The following is a 24,715-nucleotide window of genomic DNA, read 5'->3' as shown; positions in this document are numbered from 1 at the left end:
TTCACTTTATGAAAATATAAAATTTTGATCTGCACATTACAAACAGTTTCTTTTTTATTTGTTTGGTTTTTGACAGTCAGCATATAAATAAATCAAATATAAAAGATATCTGTAATTTATCAGGGAAAATCTGTAAAATATCGTTTTTACAATGCTAAATTACAACAACTTGTATTTACTATGTCTCAGTCTTCAATATATTTATTTTTTCCGTAAAACAACAGCAAATATCTGTATTTTTTGCTGTTGTTGCTGTTTTAAATACAAAAATGTTATAGTCAATGTTATAAAAGAACAAATTACCTTTTTTTTAAAAAAAAAAATCCAAATTACTCTTATAGGCATTATTAACAGTTTGCTACTGTTTTCTCTCTCAAATTTACATGTAAATAAATATATATTTCAGTGATTTATTTCTTTTTATTAGATTAGCTGTAATTTAACAGAATAGGAAAAATGTGCAAAATACAGCTTGAAAATCTGTAAAATATAAAAATTATTACCATTTTGAAAAATAAAAATGAATGCTATTTTTATTTAAAATAGCAGTAACAAAATGAAATATAATACTTTAATATAAATACTGTTTTCAGTGCTTTTTATAGATTAGCTCAAATTTACCAAAACAGGAAAATGTGCAAAATGTTGATTACAAATCTGTAAAATTAAAAAAAATTACATTTTAAAAAACAATAACATTTTATTTTTTCTTTAAGATAGCAGCAATAAAATGAAATAAATATTTTTACAGTGATTTTTTTAGATTAGTTATACTTTACCAAAACAGAAAAAGTATGCAAAACACAGCTTAAATATCTGTAAAATAAAAATAACCATTACCATTTTTCAGTCTTTAATTTTTTTTAAATTTTTCAAACAGCATGAATAAAGTAAACAAAATAAATAAACATATTTTTCAGTGATTTTTTTTTTTACTTCAGCAGTGATTTAACAAAACATGGAAAATATGGAAAATACAGTTAAAAATCTGTAAAATACAAAATCATTACCATTTTTCCGTCTTTAATATATGTAATTTTTATTTCAAACAGCTACATTTACTTATCTGAGTCCTCTTACAGCAATTTTGCCAGCCATTATGTGTAATTTAATCTGCAAAATAAGAGTAAAAATGACAGTCAGAAAACATTTTTTGATGCAGTATGTATGTCGTCCTCTTATCAATACTTGTTGTAAATATCTGTTGACTCAGTATAGGTTGCTGCTGCTGCTGGAGGCTGACAGGAGGCAGAAACTTGTTGCTCAATGCAGATAACAGATAACTTGATTGATGTAAATACCTCAAACATCCAGATGCAATACAAAGATTCTCCTGCAATCCTGCCGACAGAACAAACCATCTAATCAGAGTGGCTTAGAGGGAGGGAATTATTATGCACGGAGATAAGTGGTCTAAGTGATAAAATATCAATATTTCTAAAAAGAAAGTCAAAAGGAGTCAGCGGGAAATGGAGAGAGAGGGCAGAATGAAGAAGAGATAAGGGTGTTATCTCGCCTTTAATGGTATTTCTGGCTCCTATCAAGATTTCCACATTTACAGAGGAAAGTGTTTAATGAGAGCGACGATGATCATCTGCAGCAGAATAAAATATCACTTGGGTGAACTGAGTTGCTTTGAAGTTTGGGACTCTGTTGTGTACTTCTTTCTGCATGCATTCTTCACGCTGCAGATTGGGTTGGAAAATGGTTATATTTTGGCCAAAAGTGCTCCAAAAAATCCCCTCTGCTGGGCTGAAATTCTGCTTTTGGTGAGAAAAGTTTGCATTTGCATGAACCTTGCAAACAGCTACCTGTGGTGCCAAAGAAACTGCTCCTATGGCTTTAGAGATGTGCAAACTCAAGATAAACTGCAGAAAAGTGTGAAGACGCTGGTGAATTTTCCTTGAAAATCGTCTTCACACAAGCGGTTGACGGCAAGATCTAAAAGTTCAATGGCAAATTTCCATTCACTGATAACATCCAGCGGATCAGAAGGTGGCTGTTTTTGTGCATAATTGAGGCATATCATGCTTTAATTACATTCCCCTACAGTGATTCTCATTTACTTTGTGATAAGGATCAGTCGCGCTGGTTTTACACACAGCAGAGAATATTTTAAAGAAGAGGTGGAGGAGCTAAAGGACAGAAAGAGAGTCAGCATGTGAAGTGGTTTTTTGAGGAAAATAAAAGGAGCGATATCAGGAAAAGTTTTGGTTTTAATTTCGAGATCAGTGAAGAGAAAGGGCTTTGAATTATTGAGGAGCTTCCCACCTCGGGTTGAAAGAGATTTGAGGTGAAGCTTCATGTGGTGATTTTTAACAGCTTGTAAGAGAGATGCAGCTTTATTTAGGAACAAGAGAAGATCAGGAATCCAACAAGTAGAAGGAAAAGAAATGTAAAAGATGGCTCCCAACTTGGTGGAAAACTTAAATTGTTGAATCCTGCCTGAAAAATTTGAAGAGAAGAATCATAAAACACAATGATTTTCAACTTTCCAGTGATCCTTGAATTACCTGCAATATTCAGTTCTGTTAGTAAATGTTTCATGAAAATCTGTCAATTTTATTTGTCTCATTTTGAACGTTTTAACATTCTAATAGTCCTAAATATAATCATCTGTGGCATCCATTTCTGTTAGAAATGTAACGAAAATAACCGTAACCGGTCTTACTTAAACATTTGCACAAAAACAAGGTGTTTACATTAACCAGAATCTGTATAAAACAAAAAATTCTGCATTTCGTGACACAACTGTCAACTCATCATTGACTCAGCTGTGACCAACAGCCATGTGGATAAAATTCAGGGACTATTCAGCTGAACTGCAGGCAGATCCCCAAACCCAATGACCAGTTTGAAATACGTGTTAGTTTTTAAAAATCATTTGTGAGAACACAACAAATCACCACATTTTCAACTTCTCTGTGGTTTCTGTGTGACATTTACTTCTGTTATTAAACTAAATCTAAGTTTAAAATCACAATATTTCATCAGAAACACTTCTTTCTACATGCCTCATTTGAAAAATAGCCAAAAACAGTGTTTACATTGACCAGAACCATGAACTCATGATTGACACGGCTGTGATCAACAGCACTGTGACAAAAAAATCAGGAACTTTTCAGCTGTACTGCAGGTCAGAGCTAGCCTAGCCGCGCTAGACCCATGTTCTGAAGGCCCAAGGGTGTAGGGCCGCTCCACAGGGAGGAAGGCGGGCTAAAAGGTTGTCTTTCAAATCACTCTGCAGCAATTGGGTAGGTATACAACCAATCAGCGCAACGAATAGGCTGACGTAGTTCCTAGAACGCCAGCGGATTGTGGCTAAGTCCCATTAGCTTCCCAACCAGCGGAGCCAACTGGTATATTAAGGATTTGCCATATCCCGTCGGCATAAGTCCAAATACGTCTTTCTTCTCAATGAAACACTTCAGTGCCGTCCTTTGTTTATCTTTCAAGTTGAATTTTAGCTTCAAATCTTTAAGGGCTGTGGCCAAAGCCGAGTCAAAAGATAACTGTTTATTGTGCGCCGGTTGTTTCTGTCAGAATCGTCACGCCTCTGTCGTCACTTAGTTATGCCCGCCTTCTGACTCTACACTTCATGGTGATTGGTCCGGCCAGTTTTAGGAGAATCCAACCTCGAGCCTTATGGAGGGTAACTAGACCCACCCTGGCAGAGAATTAAATTCGTTGCCGTGGGTTGTCTAGCGCGGCTAGGCTAGGTCAGAGCAAGAGTAAGAGCAGAAATCCATCCCCTAGTCCAAAACAAAAAAACAAAAACAAAAAAACTGTGACCGTTTGAAAAGCATGGTGGGTTGTAAAAATTGCAAAAAAAAAAAAAAAAAAGGCTCCATTTCTCAGAACAGTAAATTCAAAAAACAGAATGAAAAACTGTCACTGCTGTTACTAAACTAAATCGAAGCTTAAATCACAATATTTCATCAAAAACACTTTATTCTATGTGCCTCATTTTAAAAACATTTCAAGAATAATTAGCTGTGTTTGGTACACTCAGGTAGATAAGCATTAATTTAAGAACAAGAGATGTTTAGAAATCAGATACAACTAAACAGAAAAGAAATGAGACAAATGACTGCAAACTTAGTAGGAAATTGAAATGGTTGAATGTGACTGGATAAATTTAAGAAGGAGCACAATAATGGGTCAGTTCTGAAGGTTTGGATTCCTAGTTGTTCTGAAATAAATGGGTTTTATTTTCCCAAGGTGCCTCATAAGTTAACAGAAGTTCACAGTGTCCTGGGATAAAGCTTTTTAATTTCCTTGCAAAATAAAACCTTCTTCACCTTCCAGCTTGACTCAAAAAGCCGATTTAGTTTTGATTTTAACACCACAGAGGCCATTCAGAAATGAAAGTTGAATTCGATTAAACTGCAGTCATACCTGAACACAGCAGCCTCATGGACATTATATCTGGTTTATTTCACAGAAAGCTCCAAGAAGTCCTTTCATCTTGATTTAATTTTGGGCTTACGGTGATTTCATACCTGACCTTTTAGCCGCAGTCCCTGTTTGGTAACATTTAATGATCATTAGTATGAAGGGTGCAATTTTTTATTTTCACCTTCTGATCCAGAAAACCTGCAGGTGGGTTTAAAAGTCATGTTATCTTTTTAAGAGGTCAACAAAATACACTATTTATTACAAATAGAAACAATAAAAACAAACAATCAAAAGATTTTCAACATTCCCACGGTCCTTGAACTACACGTCCCTGACAAACAAAATCTAAGATTAAAATTGTGATATTCATCTTCATAAGAAAAATATACAAAATTAAATTGTCATATCTGTCAGTTCAAGATTGATAAACCTTGTACAGGGGGTCCTAGGCTTATATTGGAATTCCGTTCCTACGGCCCGATGTAAGTCAGTTTTTAAGTAAGTAAATAAGTCAGAACTTCACAATATTGGTCAGTCCTTTGGAAAGAAAGTCACTGGTACTCATAACTTTGAAAGTTATGAGTACCAGTGACTTTCATACATGTATGAGTCATTTTACAGGAAGTCAACAGAATATGTTGCACTGTATTTACAACTTGAGCGTTTTATTATATCTACTTTTATTTCCATGGAGATGGCTTTCCTTTTCTTCGAAGCACTGCCATCAGAAGAGTCTGACTTACACTTGGGCAAATGAAGGGCAAAAAGTTAGCAAATGTAGCACAATCCAAAGTGGTGAAACGACAAAACGCTGTAGGTCGAGGACGACGTAAACCGAGGACCCCCTGTTTTCATCGAATATAGTATTTGTTATATAGTTTTTATAATATTTGTTTTGTTTTACATGGACTGAAAATAAAGTGCCAAAAACTGCAGTTCCTCAAATGTCCACAGGTGAATCTAAAAGTGAGTCAATTCCCAGCGCACTCCATGTTAAAATATCCAAGCGTGCAGAAGAAGTTCCCATATTTACAGCCTGGTGCAAAAATACACTTTTGGTCTATCGATAATTTAACTGTATAAGTGGGGATTTTTTACATAGCTCAAAGAATTGGATCAGCAACGGCAAAATAGCTGTTAGTGTAGATTTCCTGGCTTGGAAACACCTTTTGATTTTCAGGACAGTTTGGTTTCTTTCCTTAAACTGTCTGTTCTATGATCCAATGAGATAATAAGGAGATAAATGCTGGTAGAGAGCATCCTGAAGGACTGCGGTCTCTCAGACATACATGTGTATAACTGGGTGTTTTCTTCTGGGTGAAATGCAAACATTCAAAGTCCTGCATGCATCCAAATACATGGACAACAACAATCCACACACAGTTTCACCGCCTGGCTGCCTGCTTCTCATACAGCATCAGGCTGAGACACCCCAGATGCATTTCAATCACCTCGTCTGGGAAAGAAAAAAAAGAGAGAACAGAGTCCCCTTGATACCCGGCAAAGCTAGATTTTCATTTCAATTTTCTGTCCCATCACGACAGAGGCAGGAATGAATGGAAGCACACGCGGCTGAGCGATATGTAATGTCATTAAAGGAGAAAAGTAATCATCTCAGGCCTCTTTTGAAGTGCAGCCTGTCAATTGTATTTGGTTGTCTGCAGGTCTGATTAAACAAACCAAGCAGAAAGTTGCCATTAGAGCCGAGCAGACATAGTGGATCACATTAGGATTTGATACATCAAACGATGCGACTCCACTGAGTATCTGGAGGTTTTTAAACCGTCATTATGCTGCTTTAAAACCTAATTACAAATAACACAATGAAAGAATATCCGTTTCTGTTTGTCACACGTAATTAAAGCGTTTTTTTTCTTTCACTTTTACGTCCAAAACTTGGTGAGGAATTCTCTAAACACCTCATTGATTGGAACCTTTTTGGTAAATGAACTTTCTGTGGCTGGTTAATTGACTTTCTTCATGTCTGGCTGTGTATGTTTACTCTCAGCGCTATAAAACCTGCTGAGCTTCATTTGTGAACTATTTGCAGCACAGAGACAAATTTCACCTCATTCATCACGTTGCATGTTTAGAAGAAACTTAATGGATCAATTTCTGCACATGCAGTGACTGATGTGGTTTATTTTTACAAGTTGTTGGACAATTACAAAGTTTAGAAGAATGTTTAAACCACTAAATACCAAAACACAGTGACTGGTTTAAAAGGCGTGTTAGGTTTTTAAATCATTTTTCAGAGCAAAAAAACCCACAAAAACAGGAATAATCAACAGGTTTTCAACTTAAAATGATCATGTGTTAGGAAACAGGCTTAAAATAGAACTTTTCTCATCAAAATTACTTTATTCTACTTGTCTGGTTTTTAAAACAGTTGCCAAAAATTAAGCTTTTGCATGAACAAGATTCTGTAAAAATGAAAAATCCTGCATCTTCTGTGGAAACCATGACAACATTAGTGACTCAGCTCAATCACATGACAAACATTCAAGAACTTTTCAACTGAACTGCAAGCAATGTTACTTTTCGCCCCCTAAACACCAAATCATGATGACTGGTTTGAAAGGCATGTTAGTTTTTTTTCAATTATCAATATGGCTCTGTTGTTCAGAGCAACAAACTATAAAAACAGAAATAATGAGCAGATTGTCAACTTTCTAAAGGTCCTTGATGTAGTCATCTGTGACATTCACTTCTCTTAGGAAATGTCACCAAATTTAAACCTAAAATTGCGATACTTAATAAAATCACTTTGTTCTTCTTGTCTCAGTTAAAAAAAAATGCTAAAAAAATAATAATTGTTTGCATTGACCAGATTCTGTAAAAAAGACAAATTATGGAAACAGCTCAGCGATGACCAACAGTCACATGACAAGAATTCAGAACCTTTTCAGTGTTCACTCAGAGCAGATCCAGCTCTGTTTGGACAATGTACCCAAATCTAAGGTGAGAATTGTAATATTTCATCAAAATTACTTAATTTACTTCTCATTTTTAAAAATGCCAAAAATGAAGTGTTTACACTAACCAGGTTCTAGAAAATACAAAATCCACATCTTTTGTTGAAACCGTGAATCTATTCATGGCTCAGCTGTGATTAAGAGATTAAGAGCTACCTTTTTTTTTTATTTTTTTCCAGTTCAGTGAGAATTGGTAAAAATGCTGCACACATTGAATCCCGGTTTGTTCAACTTTTGCAAAATAAATATTCAAAGAAACTTTTGTTTTGTTAACATTAATGTCATGCTGCACAGACTGGTTCTCTCTTCTTTTTCACGGTGGTTCTATTTCCATAGAGGTGCAGGATTTTATACTGCAATGACGAATGAAGAAAAATGTGCAAAAAAGCAAGAAACAACTCAGAAACTATCAGACTTCAGAGGGAAAATTTGCAAGATATGTACAAACAGGTGTAATCCAAACATTTCGGAGCTTTCAGACTAAGACAGAGCTGCCTGAACCCTTTCAACTGAACATTTGTGTCTTTTCTTGGTGAATTTTCCCTCCTGAAGCCTGCCCTGAGCAGACTGTTTGCAGGTAAGGCTCCAGCCGTGACAGGAACAACACTTTCCTTCAGCTATTTGCTGTTATTTGTTGGGCAGTTTACTGGAAGTGTATCGGCCAAATGAATTTCACGGCAGGAAAATGGTCCACAATGTGAAGATCACTGAGCCAACCTGTCTCAGTCTGACCAATGCACTGTGGCATATTTTCCTTTAATAGACCATTGAGCCTCGCGATACTGTGGACCTGCACTGTATTAAATTGGTCCAAATGGCCACCCTGCCAAGGAGAGAGAAGCAGTTATTTGGATCTCTAATGCTTCTTTTGATGTTTGACACCACAAATCGCCTCATTAATTTATTTGTATCACATCTTTAGTATCTGAGGAGGGAAGTGATCTATGTTTTCTGTCTGCCGCCGCCGCAGGAGGAGCTCAACAGAAACGAGGTTGCAGAGGAGAACATTTCAAAAATCTGTCTTCATTTGCCATTTTGTTGAGTTTCTCTCTGGACTGGACGGGAAAAAAAACTATAAATATCATCTTTGTGCAGAACTTTAGAGGACAAAATAAAGACACACAACATGAGAATGAACCCACCTGTTCCATCCATCCATTCTCTATACACCGCTTTATCCTCACTAGGGTCATGGGGGGTGCTGGAGTCTATCCCAGCTGACTCAGGCAAAGGCAGGGGACACCCTGGACAGGTCGCCAGTCTGTCGCAGGGCTTGAACCCACCTGTTGATTTTTAAGGTCCTTCCTACAATGTAAATTTTCCCACTGTGGGATTAATAAAGATTTTATCTATCTATCTATCTATCTATCTATCTATCTATCTATCTATCTATCTATCTATCTATCTATCTATCTATCTATCTATCTATCTATCTCATGTTTGTCTGTTTTTAGGCCAAATTAACATATCCTAAATATGTAATTGTTACTAAAGCAGAAGAAGGTAGATGTTTGAACCAAAGAGTTCACTAAGTTTTCAAAAAGTACCTTTAAAGTTAAAAATTGCAGCATTTAAATCCCTGAAGCTTCCCTTCAGAATCTAAACATTACTACCCAGGATTTGGGCATAATATACTGTATCATTATGCTTGATGAAAAATATATAAATTTAAAATTCTGCTTGCAAAAGCTTGCAAAAGTGCAAAAAGTCTTTAAAAAGTCCTTGCAGGGACTCAATAAAAAAAGATTCTTACACAAGTAATTTTCCAAAAATAAAAAATAGGACATTTTAAGCTTAATAATTATGTAAAAATGTATTTGTGAAAGCTTGCAAAATGCACAAAGTCTACAAAAACTCATTAAAGAAAGTTGACAATTTTTTTCCCAACAGTATATTAATTAAGACATTTTTAAAAGTTAACAATGGGAAAGCTGCATCAAGAGAAGTGGATGTTATATATTTACATCAATTTTGTCCCAGTTTGACCAGAGTTTGGAAGGGAAAATGAGATTCTTCCCCAAGTTTTTTTGTATTATACATAAAATTTATCCATTGTTCTATGTTCTTCTCTGCTTTCCATGCCATGTCAAAATATTATTCAAGAAATAGGCCTGTAAAAGTGTCATATCTGTCAGCTTTGTGGTTACTTACAGAAAGTTATATACTTACTTTTACCAGTTCAAGAGTGACAAAATTATGTGCCAAAAACTGCAGTTCCACAAATGTCCAGTAGAGCCGGATCTGAAAGGGAGTCAATCCTCACAGAGCTCCACGGTGAAATGTCCAGCTTTACAGCAGAAATAAACACATTTACAGCCTGGTGCAATAGCTCACCTGTTTAAACTGTGTCAAGGCTTAAAATTATGCATTATAAATGAGATGGTGTTGGATCATAGGAGTCTCTACCTTTTAGTTCATGTTTGAATTTGCTAGGAGCTGCTCAATTAGATTTTTTAACTGTGTATTTAATGATAGAAACTATAATTTAAGCTATTATCTATGCTTATAGAGGTTATACACTGCCAAAAACACTTTTAACATTTTTATTGTCCAAACTTCTGTAGCTTTTCAAAATGTCTCTCCTTTAAAAAAAAAAAAAGTGTCAAAAGCTGCAGTTACTCAGATGTTCACTAGAGGCTGATCCAAAAGCAAGTCACTCACCACTGAGCTCCATGTAAAATGTAGAATTATACACCAGAAGTAGACATATTCACAGCCTTTTACATAAACAATTTGGGTTTTTAGAACTAATTTAACTGTACAAGGGTTGAATTTGTACATTTGAATTTGTAAAAATTGTATTAAGGCTTTAAATTCTGCATAAAATGACAGTCTCCACCTCTTTACTGCTTTACTGCACATTTGATGTGCATACAAATGTGCATTTTTGTTCACAAGTGCAGGTTTTCCCTCTTGTTTCTGCAGAAATTCATCATCCTGCAGGCGCCATGTTTCTATTTACCTTCTGCTCTGCTTTGTGCATCCATGAGCTGCTCGCCTTTACTCGCTTGCACGCTTCCTCTTCCTGTTTTAATTAATGACTCTGGTGCTAATTAGAAGCCATGCAACTTCTTCGATCCCCTCCGAACGCCTCCCATCCGTTCTTAGATTCTCTCCTCAGAGAAACACTCCAGAGTGTTTATGATCTCTGCTGGGAACCGACCGGGCAAACAAAAAGCAGAGTTGGTGGGACAAAAACGCCACAAACTGCAGGGCTGGAGATGCAATCAAGCAGGATATTACAGCTGTTTGGAGGCGCTCGTGGCCAAACAACAAGGCGGCGGTGCAACTGTGCGTAATTGTGTTGCCTCCGAGTGTTTTCATTTTTGCCTTCCATGTCCACAGCTCCCCCTAATGAGTGCCAGGCTCTGTCACCGTGCTCAGCCTCGGTTCTTTTAATTACCTTTGTCTGGTGCTGCAGAGGTTGTCTGCTGTCAGCGTTTAGTCAGCTCAGGTCACAGTGGCATCCATAGATGTTAAATGGCCGCATATTTAGCACAGAAAGGAAGTGCATGTGTGTTTAAAGCAACCTGCTGGGTTTCATCTTAAATTTAAGGATCTGATTTAGTCAGTCTTTGCACTATTTTCCACTAAAATTCCTGGAGTCTGGCTGTGAGAGCATCCAAACCGACCTCTACCAGAGTGTAGAGACACAGTTCAGATCGTGCCTCTGAAACAAAGCGACTGTACTTGTTTTGTTTTTGCTCTGCTGCTCCCACACAACACATATTTGCGACACCAGAAGCTGAGAACAACAAAGTTTTACAGGAGAAGCTGCAGCGTTGACACCTTGACAAACGAGGAGATTTCTGAGGCATCCTGGTTGATGTGATCATTATGTCTGTCAGGGAAGTGATGAATGTGACAGTCTCCATGCGACATGTATAGGAGGAGAAACATCACGTTGTTTGTTCAAAATACACTCAGGTTACTATGACAATCAGTGTTTGGTATTATGGAAATCTGACTTGTCTACAATATAAGGAGAATAAAATGTCAACTGTGGCTTTTAAGAATCGAGAGTGACTATTGCCCACTCTGTTTTTTTAATATTAGTAATAATATTTGGAGTAAATCTGCAGAATCTTTAGTTCACTATAGGCATCATAGTGACTGAAAAGAAAAAAATATAACAAAAATGTAAAATATGACAAAGTGTGTAGTAAAATGACTGAAAACTAAAACAAAATTCATTTTTTCAAAAATCATATAATTTTTCTAACCTTAGTTTTACATGAGATCACATGTTTTATCATTATGTTTATAAATCCTGTGTAAAAACTGTGAAGTTACCAGAAATATTGAATATTATTTGTATACAATGATAAATAGAATTGTACATACTGAGACACTGTAAAACAAAAAATCCACCCGATTGTTAGTTGTTGTTTTGTTTTTTTTGCAGTTTCCCAATTCATTCAATTACAGATAACAATTTGTAGCTGTATTTTGGCAGAATATCATTACTTACAGATATTAAGCACCAATTAAAAAAGAACCTTGTGTTTATACAATGTATAGAGAGATTGGAGACATTCAGTGTCATAAATACATTTTGTTGCCTTTTACATGTATTTTTAGATCGAACAGCAACCATTAAAGTTTAAAAATAAAGAAATTCAGTGCCAAAAGCTGCAATTCCTCACATGTCCACTAGAGGCTGGTTCCAACCCCCATAGACTGCCATGTTGAAATGTCCAACTTTACATCAGAAATAAACACGTTTACAGTGTGGTATAAAAGCAATTTTGGTCTCTTTAGCTAATTTCCACATTAATAATAAATGTACAGGTGCTGAATTTAGAAATAAAAACAATTTTATGGTATGAAGGCTTAAAGTTATGCAAAGTAAGTGGCCACTTTCAATGACAGATGGATGCCAACGTATTACAGTCTCTATCACTTAGCACAATTTAGAAACTTATTGGTGACCTCATGGAGTGTTCATCCATCATTATCTGTGGTTTGTACTCAGCATTGCAGTGTTTCTTATCACCTTCTATCTTGCCATATTTGCCTCTTTTCCATCCAAAGTGCTTTATACCCGATCAAGTGCAACTTTCTCCTTTCCTACCGTAGTTGGTGTCGTAATTGAAAATCACTCACTGCAGATGAAAAACTAAACAAAAAAAGTTTCTATGATCATTCTGCAGCTCAATCTTTGACATTTTCTTGTAATACTGAGCTCCGTGCCATGTTTAGTCCGGGGGTTCGTCGTGGATGTTTTCTCGGTTTCGTTAGGTTGTGTAATTTTGCCCTGCTGTCAACCTGTCAGATCACATTCAGATCCATTCCAGAATCACTGAAGCCACTGGAGTTCAGCCGAAAACTGAGACTTTGCTAAACAGAGCAGTGGAGAAAGCAACCGAATGATTGAGGTCAGACTTTGAGAGGATCCTCAAACTTCTTCTGCTCCTGAGGTTTGGACTTTATTTGCACGTACGAATTTTTCTCCAGAGGGTCCAAGAAAAGCAGAGTGGCGAGCAAAAGGTACAAATGGCCAGAGGCAAAGATTGCTATCCAATCCAGCCGAGGCACCCAATTAGGCTTTCCACCGCCAACCAGAACTTTAGCCTCGCCGCTATCTTCCAGCTACACTCCCATATGTTGATAAGGACATATTTATTGAGCTGAAATTAATTAAAAACACATCCTTGCACCGCGCCGCCTTTTCCTGGAACATTTTGTGAAGGGCAGCCGAGCACAATTCAGAATTCATTAGCTGCTTAATGATCATCGGCCGACCGCTGCTAATGTGCCAATCAAATTTCGACAGTTTAGATTTCTGGAAAAGTCTGAAGACTGTCAAGAAAACGTGGACGGCGTCTCTGGTTCATTTGGGTTAAACAGTTCTCACATCAGCCTCGACTGTACATCTGTGTTTTTATTCAAGATTTCCTGACCAAGGAAGGAACCCAAAACTCATTTCAGAGAAATGTCATTTGCTCTTCCTTAATGGAGAATGGACGCTGCTTTTCTGCTTGTTGTGATTTTAGCTTGAAAAGACGGATGTTTTCGTTGAGGAAATTCATTCCTGGTGCAGGTTTCTGCCTCGAAAGACCACCTCTGCTTGGCTTAATTTGCAACTTTTGTGCAGAGGTTTTGTCTTAAATCACAGGGAGGCGGTTTGTGTTGCATTTGCATCAGTTGCTGTGGCATTTGTGTCACAGCAGCGACTAATTATTTCTGTCTCTACCTCCACCAGGTGTCGAGAAGGCTACCAGGGGATCCGATGCGACCAGTTCCTGCCCAAGACCGACTCCATCCTCTCCGATCCAAGTAATACTCCATTTTTTTATTCACTTCTATGCAAAAAGCATCCATTCTAGCACCTAAAAACCTAATTTAAACATCTAAAACAAGGCATAAACATGAAAAAACTACTTTATTGCAGCATTCTGATGAGATTCAGCTGCATGAACGTGAACTTTAAGCGTATTGATCCGGATTAATAAACCAAAGATGTAAATGTTCACCACCTCACACTGGTATTTCTCGTGCATGTTCTTGCAACTAACAGTTACTTACAGAAGTACTTCCACAGCTAAAAACTCCCCTTGTGCATGTATAATCTTTCTTTAAAGTGCTCCTGCAGCAGCTATGCTCTTCCTGCTGGACATTAAATTTTATTTGTGCTCTAAAAACTAAACTTCCTCAGTGCATTGCGTGAACAGATGCACATTAAGGAGACGTAGATGTTTCAGAGGGTTTTAATGCAGGTTTCTGATCTTTAGCAGCTAGTTCCACTAATTGTGTCCACCTCCGTCCCAGGCAAGCGTCGGTCTGCGATTAGAAAAGCAGCAGGTCTCAGAATGGAAGCCGATGCTGTTACATGCTTTGATGAGCGCAGTGAAAAAGGCTGCTGCAAAGTAGGAAAATAAGGATTTCTTAACAGATTTGACTGAGTTTCTTAATGCAAAGCAAAGGAGTATGCTGCAAAAATCTGTCAACAAAGAGTCTTCTGTCAAGCTTTTTTTTTTGGGGGGGGGGGGGTAAATAACAGTCATTTATGGATTCTTAGTGCTTCGATTTGAGCTGGTCTTTCTGTTGTTGTTCCTCTTTCTATTGTCAGTCCTTTGATCTGAAGAATCTGCTGCAAAACTGTACAAAATATATTATCCCAAAAAATCTTAAATCAAGTTTTGTCGTTTAGTAACAATAATTTATGGATTCTCAGTGCTTTTGTTTCTTCTGTTGTTGCTCCTTCTTCTTGTCTGTATTTCTTATTTGTAGACAAGGAATGTGCTACAAAATTCAGCAAAAAATAGATTTTTCCAAACAATCTTCAGTCAGGTTTTTATTTCATGTTTAAGTGTCAATTATTTGTGGATTCTGAGTCCTTCAATTTGAGGAATATTCTGCATAATTCTGAAAAAAAAAAATCTGATTTCCAAAGAATATTAAGCTGAGTTCTGCTGTTCTTGAAAGTAACAAGAATTTCTGGATTCTCGGTGCTTCAGTCTGAGCTGTTCTTTCTCCTGTCGTTGCTCTTTGTCATAACTTACCCTCCTGTTACCTTTTTCCATTTTCCTCTCAAACATCCTCTCCTACTAATGTCACTTCTCCCATTTCTTTATCTCCTCAACACATGGTCGTCTCAATGTCACATAGTGGAGGGAAGAACACAAATTGCAAGGAACTGGCTATCTGTGCCGTATTAATTTCACTGCTGCTCTTAGCTCATTTTAAATAAATCCAACCTTGTCACTGGACCGCTAATGTTGTTGCTCCATAAAAGCTTATCTGTGACTTTTCTACTAACGGCCTGTAATAGTAGCATTTACAATAAAAGGACTTTTACTTGCTGTCCAATGTCGAATAAAAAAATAAAAGAAAAAACTCCGCCAAGCTCATATTCAAATTTAAATTCCCCATTATGAATATGAAATTTTCTACTTGATTGCAAAGGAGAATGGGCCATAAACGAGAGGCGTAGATTGGACGTGGCAACAACAGTGCTATCGCTCGCTATTTGTTAATATCCTTTACTTTCCAGATCATTAATTAAGTCTCTGTAATGAGGTTTTTAATTCCAAGCAAGTATTAGGGTAATTGTCCTTGTTAGAACAACTGTGGTGCTCAGCCAAGTGACACCCGTCGCATTGTTTGTACACCAACCTGCTGACCTGAGAGCTGACGGCTGCTGGCGTCCTCGGCAATGAAGCAATTTGTCAGATGTCAGACGGAAACAGTTTGCTGTTGCTGCATCTGTTGATCGGAGCGAAAAACACGCGTTAGAAGTGTCACTGATGGGTTATTACGAGTCTAATCTGCACGGTTTCACAGTTCACAGCTGCATTAAAGGGCTATTAGGTAGGTTGTTATTATAAATTTGCAAAAGAGCTAATAGAAAAAGTTAGAGGACTATTCCAGTAACTTAATAAGATAAGAGGCCCTCCTTAACATGTGTATACAGTGTTCTTATAATAATAATATAAAATAATATGATAACAATAATAAAATGAAAATAACAGTAATAACAATAATAATAATATCTTTCAATGCTATTATTATTATTTATAGTTGTTGCAGTAGTAGTATGTACACTACGGGTCAAAAGTTTGGACACATCGTCTCATCCAGTGGTTTTTACTTAATTATTTTATATATTGTAGATTAATACTGAAGACATCAAAACTATAAACCAATATTTATGGAATTATGTTGTAAACAAATAAGTGTTCATCTTCAGTATTAATCTACAATGTAAAAAATAATAAGTAAATGAAAACCATTGAAAGTGTATCCGAATTTTTTACTGGTAGCGTATATTATTATGTATATATTATTAAATATAATGATAAAAAGAATCTTAATATTTGTGCACAAGAAATACAGTTAAACGCTAAAAAACAGAACATCACTACATCATGAAAGACTAAAACTGTGTTATTTAATTCTAAAATCTTGAAAAAGAAAGAAATAATTTACTGTAAACTATTATAATTTAATGAAGTCAAGAAGCATTTAGAACATTTACGTACACACATATATATTTGCATTTGTATTTATATATTTTTATTGAGATTTTAACATTTTTATATTGCTTTAACTGTAACTGCAACATAAACATAGATAAAATTCATTTTGAATGGACATTTTTCCATTCATTTAAAAAAATATTATTTTTAAAAAATTAATGGATATTCATTCATATGACTCTAATGTAAACGGTAAAGAAAAAGATGACACATCTATCAACTCTGTTAAAGCAAATAAAAATCTAGAAAACAAAACACAGAGATTGATTTTGAACTGAAAAATGTTTCCTCAGAACAGTAAAATGATTTAAATTTTTGTAGTCAAAATCACTTTAATCGAAGAAAAGAATTGAAATACCATCTTACTCTGGTTGACTATTAATTAAAATTAATCTAAAAAAGGTCAAATGATAGATCTGTCTTTTTGCTGATAACATGCAGAAATTTCGCATTTATCTCCAGTTCAATGTGTTAAATGTACGATTATATGGAGATAAAAGTTAACAGAAACAACTTTCTAAACTCCTTTTCTGCTCCAGAGATGACTAAGCTGTGAAATAAACCGTTGTATATAACATGCATTCAGATGCAGCATCATGATTAAACTGAGGAAGATGCTGAACAGCTTTAAGTGGCTGTGAGGAGGCGTACGTCTGGCTGCTGGGAACTCAGGTCGTTTACATACATGTCCCCTGAGGGCAGTGTTTCATAAAAACACTGAGCTTTTTTACAGGCTAAAGCTGCAGCTCTGGTTTGTTTCCTGTGTTTTCTGAAACCTGAGCTGATTCTAACTGCAGGCTGAAGAGAGAAAAAAAAGAAGCCACAACTTAACCTCAGATTGGTTTTCTCACCTCATTCAGTCACCAATTATCAGTCTATTAATCTGTGTGAGTCTTTCAGGTGAATTTCCATATAAATTGGGAGTTTGTAAGTCTTTTGTGTGAAATGAGGGACTTGGAAAAGTCGAGTGAAGGAAAAAAGGACTGGGAAAAAAAGATTTTAGCTTCCTAAACCCTTAAGAATGGACAAATCTTCCCCCACAAGTCAGAGTTTGGTATTTTATTTTGAAAATTTGACTTGAACTGGAACAGAAATGATCCATAACACATAAAGAAATTATTTTGCTATTATTATTTTTTGTATAAAAAAACTAATAAATGACAGTAAAATTAGAGGAATATTCAAGTATTTAATTGTAGTTTGATGAACAATGGTTAATTTCTACTAAAATGCATATATTTCTATTGAATTTCAATTTAGTAGGTGCACAAGGACTGTAACTAAATGGCAATTATAACAGACTACAACTTTGATATTTAAAAAAAAAACCCTTAAAAAGGAGAAGTCTTCCCTCATGAGTCATTTTGATCCAAACAAACTCAATAGTCAAATATTGTCATTTTATTTTGAAAATCAAACTTTAACTGCAATACAAATTAACTATACCACATACAGAAATTATTTTCGATGGTTTTTCCTGGTATTATTTTTGCAAAAAAAAATATGTATAAGATGGTAAATTCAAAGGAATATTCCAGTAATTCAGTCATTTTGATCCAAACAAATTTAGCACAGTCAGATTTTGACATTTTATTTTGAAATTCTGTCTTTGGGACATAGTTATTATTTAAACAGTGTCATTAGTCTGTTAATCTGTGGGACTCTTTAAGGTGAATTTCCATATAAATTGGGAGTTTCTAAGTCATTTATGTGCAATAAGTGACTTGGAGAAGTGGAGTAAAGTAAGAGAGGACTGGAATCAAAACGATTTTAGCTTCCTGTCTGTTTCATCTTCAGCTCATCCCTTCATTCATCTCCATCCTTGGTTCATTTTATAATGGAATCGATCGGCTCCTGTCTCTTTATTTTCTCTGCTGCAGAACACAATGTGAGTTTCTTTTCTCAGTAACATTTTCTTTCTTTTCTTTCTGTTTTTTTCCCCACTTCGCCCTGCTTCACAAAGTTGGTAAGTGCAAATCTGGACAAGAAGAGAGTCGGCAGATTGTGGCCTTTCCTCTTCTTTCCTCGCCCCCCCCCTTCAGTCAGATAATCTCGTCTGCTCGCCACTAATCAAACCCTCCTAATTTCCCGAGTTACCTTTGTGTCTGGTGTTGACATCCCCTCCTCCAGTATTTCCCTCCAGACCTCAGGCCCTCGCAACCCCCATCTGTCCGCTGCTAACCTCCTTCCGTGCCATCCTTCCCTCAACACCCATCTCGTCCAAACTCCATCTCCCGGTGCTAAGTGTGGCGGGCCTCGGGTGGACCGAGGTTTGAAAAGGTTCAGCAGCAGGGCAGGTGGACGCTGCCAAGGAACTCTGGCAGGAGGAGGGAGGTCGGATCAGAGTGGAAGCGTCTTGTGAGGATGGATATCGCGGCGTTTCAGGGTCCCAGAGGACGAACTGAGAGCCACGACTCCAGAACAGAACATAAGAGAGGCAGGAAAGCAAACAATCCTGAAACTTAAACAACTCAGAAGAGCTTTCTTTAAAAAAAAAAAAAAACCTGGCAGGAAAAACTGCACAACACCGATGAATAATAGATGAATAATGAAACACCAGACGAGGTTATATAAAGGTTTGGACAGACAAATTCAACAAGATGAAAGAAATACTGACGTAGTAGCAGGTTGTTATCTTCGTGAGATTTATCCATGATGTTTTTCATTGAACTGGATCCGCGAAATCAACCAATTTTGCGTGGCCTTGCAATTTTGTCCAATCACTGCAACTTTCCTGCAATTTTGGCCCACCTCCCGTGAGTTCCACCAATCATACCAGCTCCCAGTGCAAACGTAATGCACGTACATCACCAAATTCACTTCCTTGTTTATGGTTTGAGGATGCAGACGTGCGATACTAAAGTCTGTCATTTACCAAAAAAAAATGATTGCTGAAGACCGTGAAAAACAATTAATTCCTTAATGTTCTTCACCAAAGCGGCGCTAAACTGTTTTACACCCATGCAATATTGTGGTGGAATACAAAAAACAAAAAAAGAAAAAAAAATCATCGATTGATAAACGCTTTTTTAAAAAACATGAAACATATTAGAACGGCTGAAATGAGCGGACAACAGACCAGACAAATCACCATGATAGAAATTGTTACATCCAGATCTGTTAGAGCACTGGAAGAATGAAGGTAAATTACATTAATTACTCCACCAAAGAACACGGCGGAGTTATGTGGCGATCAGCGTGTGTGAATCCTTCCTCTGTTAGCAACATTACTCAAAAACGGACTCAGGAATTTGAATAAAATTTTCAGGGTCGGTCAGAAATGGCACAAGGACCAAGTGATTAGACTTCAGCAGTGATGTGGCTAAAAGTTTGGATCCACGGATTTGTTAAGGATTTCCCATTGAGGTAGCGACAGGGCATCTGATAACAGCACGGTAACCATGGCAACAAGTGAACGCTACCTCAGCGGCCTGCTGACGATCACATGATTGCGATCCTACTGCACATCCACCACTATGGACAAATGGGAAAGGATACAAGGAACAGTTGATTAAATTGTGGCAGTGTTTGTGAGTCCCATCAATTCCCATACATATTTACGTCACACGATTAAGTACGTACACATGTATAACACGCCTGTGATCAGCGCAAGGTCAGGTAATGAACAGTCTTGGTGGAGTACTGCGCTCTCTCAGTGCTGTTCTTGTTAATTGACGTGACAAGAAGCGAGTGCGTGTGTGTGAACACGTGTTTGCCAAGAAGTGAAATGAACTTTTGGAGCCACTGACAGATAGGTTCAAATGTGAATCATTCAATCGTAAATTATCATTTTGTGCCGCAAATCTACCAACCAAAACCAGTATTTTGGTGGCTGCTGCTAATGTCCCACCATAGTGTGCCAGCTTTTGTGGAAATGGTTTGGAACGTTAAATAATTGATTTCGGAATAAATATTGTCAAATAAAGTGTTGAAACATGTTCTACAAGCTGGAAAAAATGCAGCTTTTTAGCAATTGTCACTGTCTCCCGCAATTTCATCACAGCAAATAAGCTTAAAACACTGCAACTTTTATTGCAATTTTTTAGAAAAGCTGCCACGAAATCAGCCATTTTCAGTCACAACAATCTGGAAAAACGCCCGTAACATCCTGGAGGGACTGACTAATGGTGCTGGAAAGCTCATTGATGATTAGAAAATCCTTGTGCAATTATGTTAGCACATAAATAAGTGTGAATTTTCATGAAATTTCCTGGGTGACTCCAAACTTTTGAACACTAGTGTATTTTAAAAGCTTCCGAGAATCATTGTGAACATTTTGAAGACTTCCTGGTTCTTGGAGCGCTAACAGGTTCCTCGATGAAGCTGTTCTGGGTGTAAAACCTTCAGAATGGAACAGATGATCGACACTCGGGTTCCACTCAACTCGCTGATGTACGATTTGCTCTGAAAATGTCGGCGAAGCTCAACGGCGCACTTGTCACCCAACTTGTTGGACGGATGAGATCAGAGATTTATTTAGGGTTTCCTCCCGAATCTGTCAAAGAGCAACAAAGCCTTTTTGTTGTCATCCGAACATACAGTGTGTCAAATCCTTTCAGCGCTCAAGAAATTGAGTTCAAACTGCTTTTTGCTGTTGACGCGGCTTTTGTTGTTCAGACTGAGAAGGTTGCTGATTGGCACTACCCATTCTGAGGAACTTCCACAGCATAATGCAGTATTCAGGAGCTGACTCGCTTCTAATGTATTCTCTTTGAATAGCGTTCCCTCTCTCTTCTGCCTCACCTCAGCCTCTTTCTTCACCGCTTTCATCATCTCCTCTCCCGCAATCGTCGCCTTGGCCGCGTGGAAACACATTCGGAATCATCACATTCGACACACACAGAGATCTAAATCAGATTTAATTCCTGCTATCTTTATGAGATCTGATTTCATGCTCTGCAGGTTCGTGCGCATCGAATAGCGTCGCGGTTAAGTCCAATTTCCAGTGGAATACAAGCCGCCGTTTCACATCCAAGATGTGCTTTAAATTTTTATGATGATCCGCCTGTTGAGGTGGCTGGAGATGGCTTCAATATCACCGAAGTCAATGCTCTTTATTCGCAATTGTGCGAAAGAATACAAAAGGAACATTACTGCAAAGAGAGGCGGTTTGAATTAAATGTCCCCAAGTGAAAACAAGAGTGTCAGAGGTGATGCTCTGCACACGTCCCTGACCCGTGACAGACATAGCAATCGATAAATCATCTGACATTTGTTCACGAAGAGTCATAACTCATAAACACGATGTGGGCGTTTCAGAAAAGTGCAGTCAATAAGAGCCAGAAGCTGAAATGGAGTGTTTACGTTGCAGCACTTGAAAGTGTGTGCTCAGAAGTGTTCAGTAGTATCCGAGGAGGTGATACCTTGTACCGATGTTGAATTTGTCGAGAAGCTAAACATTCACAACATAAAGAGCTAAAGAGTTCTTAAACCAGCTGCCCTTTGGTTCGGTTCTTTAAAGTGATGCTGGTGAAGCAGAATCAAGTTTAAAACTTTCCATCTTTGGTGCTAGCCAGATGTTTTTTCAGACAACACCGATTAATAGGATTTCTTCAGGTTATGAGAAAGTTCTGCAAACTAATGTTTTCAGCCGTAAGTTTACTTTTAAGTAGTATTAAAGGTATGATAGTTGAAAATGTAACAGCTGTTTCGAGATAACGTTTATTAGACCAACATGATCCAACGTTCTGAAAACTCAGAGACTGTGGAACATTATGTTAACATTTTATAGATTCTACAGTTTGCCTCCTCAACAACATAACAAAAAAAATCAGAACATTGCAGAATGAATGAATGTGGAGACATTTTATAGAAGAGCACTCTTTAATGTGTTCCCTCTAATTATCCTCAGAACATTGTGGCAGCATGTTCCAACTTTGTTAATATATCACGTTACATGAGCGTTTTACAAAACTCATCTGAGGCCTTGATAACATCTGGGAAACATGTTTTGAATGTTTGTTTGAGGATGTTAAACATTAACATTAAAAAATTATATTAACATCACTGGAAATAAAAGCATTCTTAAAATGTGCTATGAACATTTGAGGATGTTCTCGAGAGAACCCATTATAGACTGTATAAAATGTTTCAACAGTTTTTCACAATATTTTGAGAATGTTAGAGAAAAACTGTAAGTGGAACATTGTGGGAACTAAAAGAAATCTTCCATCTGAAAGTATCAGTAGAACTCAGCAGAACTTTCTCAGAATGTTTTTTGAAATATCAAAAATTGTAGCAGGGATTTAGCATTTTTGCGTAGCTTATTACCAATTAATCAAACATGAGGACAAGATACAGCAAACAATGTTTTTCCCAGCAGGGGGCGATCACACAGGCCCAATGGGAAATCAGTAATACCAATTTTATAATATTTAGTAAACAATAGGAGTGTAACGAAATGGTCAACTCACGAAACAATACGAAATATGAAACAGGGCTCATGATACGGAATACTCACGATATGAAATAAAGATTAAAGAAAATCCCCAACAGTAGCATAAAGTATGCAAAAATCTCATTTTCTTTATTTTCTACCTTATGCAGACATACAACAAATAGTGCTGCATCAGTACAAAATAAATGCTCTTTGAAAAAAAATTGTTGTTTTTTTCCCCTTATTTAGACTACAGTGCAAATACAAACATAAAATCTCAATAAAAAAGTGCTTTGTTGTTGAAACAATCAGGATAACTACATTCTTGAATGAAAAGGAAAACAAATAGCAGTCCTAGGAGCTGCAGTCTAGACCTACGAATGTCTGAACTGTGAACTAGTTGTACTCGCCGCAGTATTCGACGAACTGTAGCGGCATATTTTGCACACGGTTTTTGTTTTATCCGCAATCTTCTCACCGTTCTCTCGTCGTTTACATAGGAAGCTAAAATAGGTCCACACAACCGATTTATTTGACCAAGGAGCATCAGCTAATTCCTCAACCTAATCTTCCTCTGTTTTGGAGCGAGTGTTTTGCTACAGTAGGCGAGGAGGGTGAAAAATCATCAGTCTCAGTGGTGTGCAGCGCTAACCTTGCCAGCAAGTTGATTTCTCGCGATATTTGTGAGTTCACAAATCTCTCAAGAAACCATCTTGCTCCACTCCCACCTTCACTTTTCGTACAGCACCAAGTTGGTTCGGGCCAATCACGCAGCAGTATTCGTGTGTGGGGCGGGATAATGGGCGGGATATCCGGATGTGACGACGTCACCAAGCGTCAGTAGATCAAAACAAACATGGCAACGGAGGACAACGATCGTGTAGATGCTGCTATTAAGTCAGTTTTAGCTGAATCTCCTATCGCTTCTTTGAAGGAAGAACAACGAGAGACGCTTTGCGCATTTCTGGATGGTAAAGATGTTTGTGCTTTTTTACCTACGGGTTTTGGTAAGAGTTTAATCTACCAATTGGCTCCGCTCGTTGTGAAGATCCTGCGATTGGCTAAAAACAAACCTGTCAGAGGCGGGACATACTGTTGCATTGTCCAATCCGTGCCTCTTTCCTCCGAATGGATTTACATGGAGCGGTCCCAGATTGATATTGTGGAGTACTATCAAGTACTACACAATTATTAATCTGGCTATTGCCAGGTTAGCGCAGCGCCCCTTCCATCCATCCATCCATCCATTCTCTATACACCACTTTATCCTCACTAAAGTCGCGGGGGGTGCTGGAGCCTATCTCAGCTGACTCGGGCGAAGGCAAGGAACACCCTGGACAGGTCGCCAGTCTGTCACAGGGCTAAATATACAGACAAACAATCACACTCACATTCACACCTACAGGCAGTTTAGAGTTATCAATTAACCTCAGCATATTTTTGGACTGTTGAAGGAAGCCGGAGTGCCCGGAGAAAACCCACGCATGCACAGGGAGAACATGCAAACTCCATGCAGAAAGATCCCAGGCCCAGGCCGGGATTTGAACCGGGGATCTTCTTGCTGCAAGGCGAAAGTGTTAACCACTACTCCACTGTGCAGCCTGCGGCACCCCTTCACGTTTTTTATTTCGTGTTTTTATTTCGTGTGTCTTTGAATTTTATTTTGTCATTTTTTATTTCGCGAAATTTCGCGGCATGAAATTTCGTTACACCCCTTGTAAACAAGGCTAATAATAGCAAGTGGGATCATTAACTGGGTGCTTGTGTCCATTTGTTTACATTTTTGCATTTCGGGAACATGCTTCCCATACTTTAACACAACATTTAGAAGTAAAAAGTAGAATCTCAAGAAGCATCAAACTTACTGCTCAAAGTCATCAAGACGAAGCTGTTCCAACCTACCAGAATGTTTCGTTAGGACACTAAAGATGTCGGAGTCTGAGCTAAAGATGAGAAAGTTCCTTTAATAATCACCAACAGCTAAC

At 37.4% G+C, this 24,715-nt stretch overlaps 1 protein-coding gene across 2 annotated transcripts in view; it reads left to right on the top strand.

Annotated features, from left to right (window-relative positions):
- The window catches only part of LOC110965743 (pro-neuregulin-3, membrane-bound isoform), a 547,688-nt gene that overhangs the window by 435,268 nt on the left and 87,705 nt on the right, over positions 1-24,715 (top strand). For both annotated transcript variants that reach the window (XM_051959594.1, XM_051959593.1), the window contains one exon: positions 13,579-13,652. In XM_051959594.1, coding sequence (XP_051815554.1) covers positions 13,579-13,652 — 74 coding nt within the window. The remainder of the gene's footprint in view (positions 1-13,578; positions 13,653-24,715) is intronic.

This window comes from Acanthochromis polyacanthus, chromosome 15 (assembly GCF_021347895.1).
Source record: "Acanthochromis polyacanthus isolate Apoly-LR-REF ecotype Palm Island chromosome 15, KAUST_Apoly_ChrSc, whole genome shotgun sequence".
In the NCBI taxonomy this organism is placed as follows: domain Eukaryota; kingdom Metazoa; phylum Chordata; class Actinopteri; family Pomacentridae; genus Acanthochromis; species Acanthochromis polyacanthus.
Note: the sequence above shows the minus strand (reverse complement) of the source record. Positions and strands in the feature narration are given on the sequence as shown.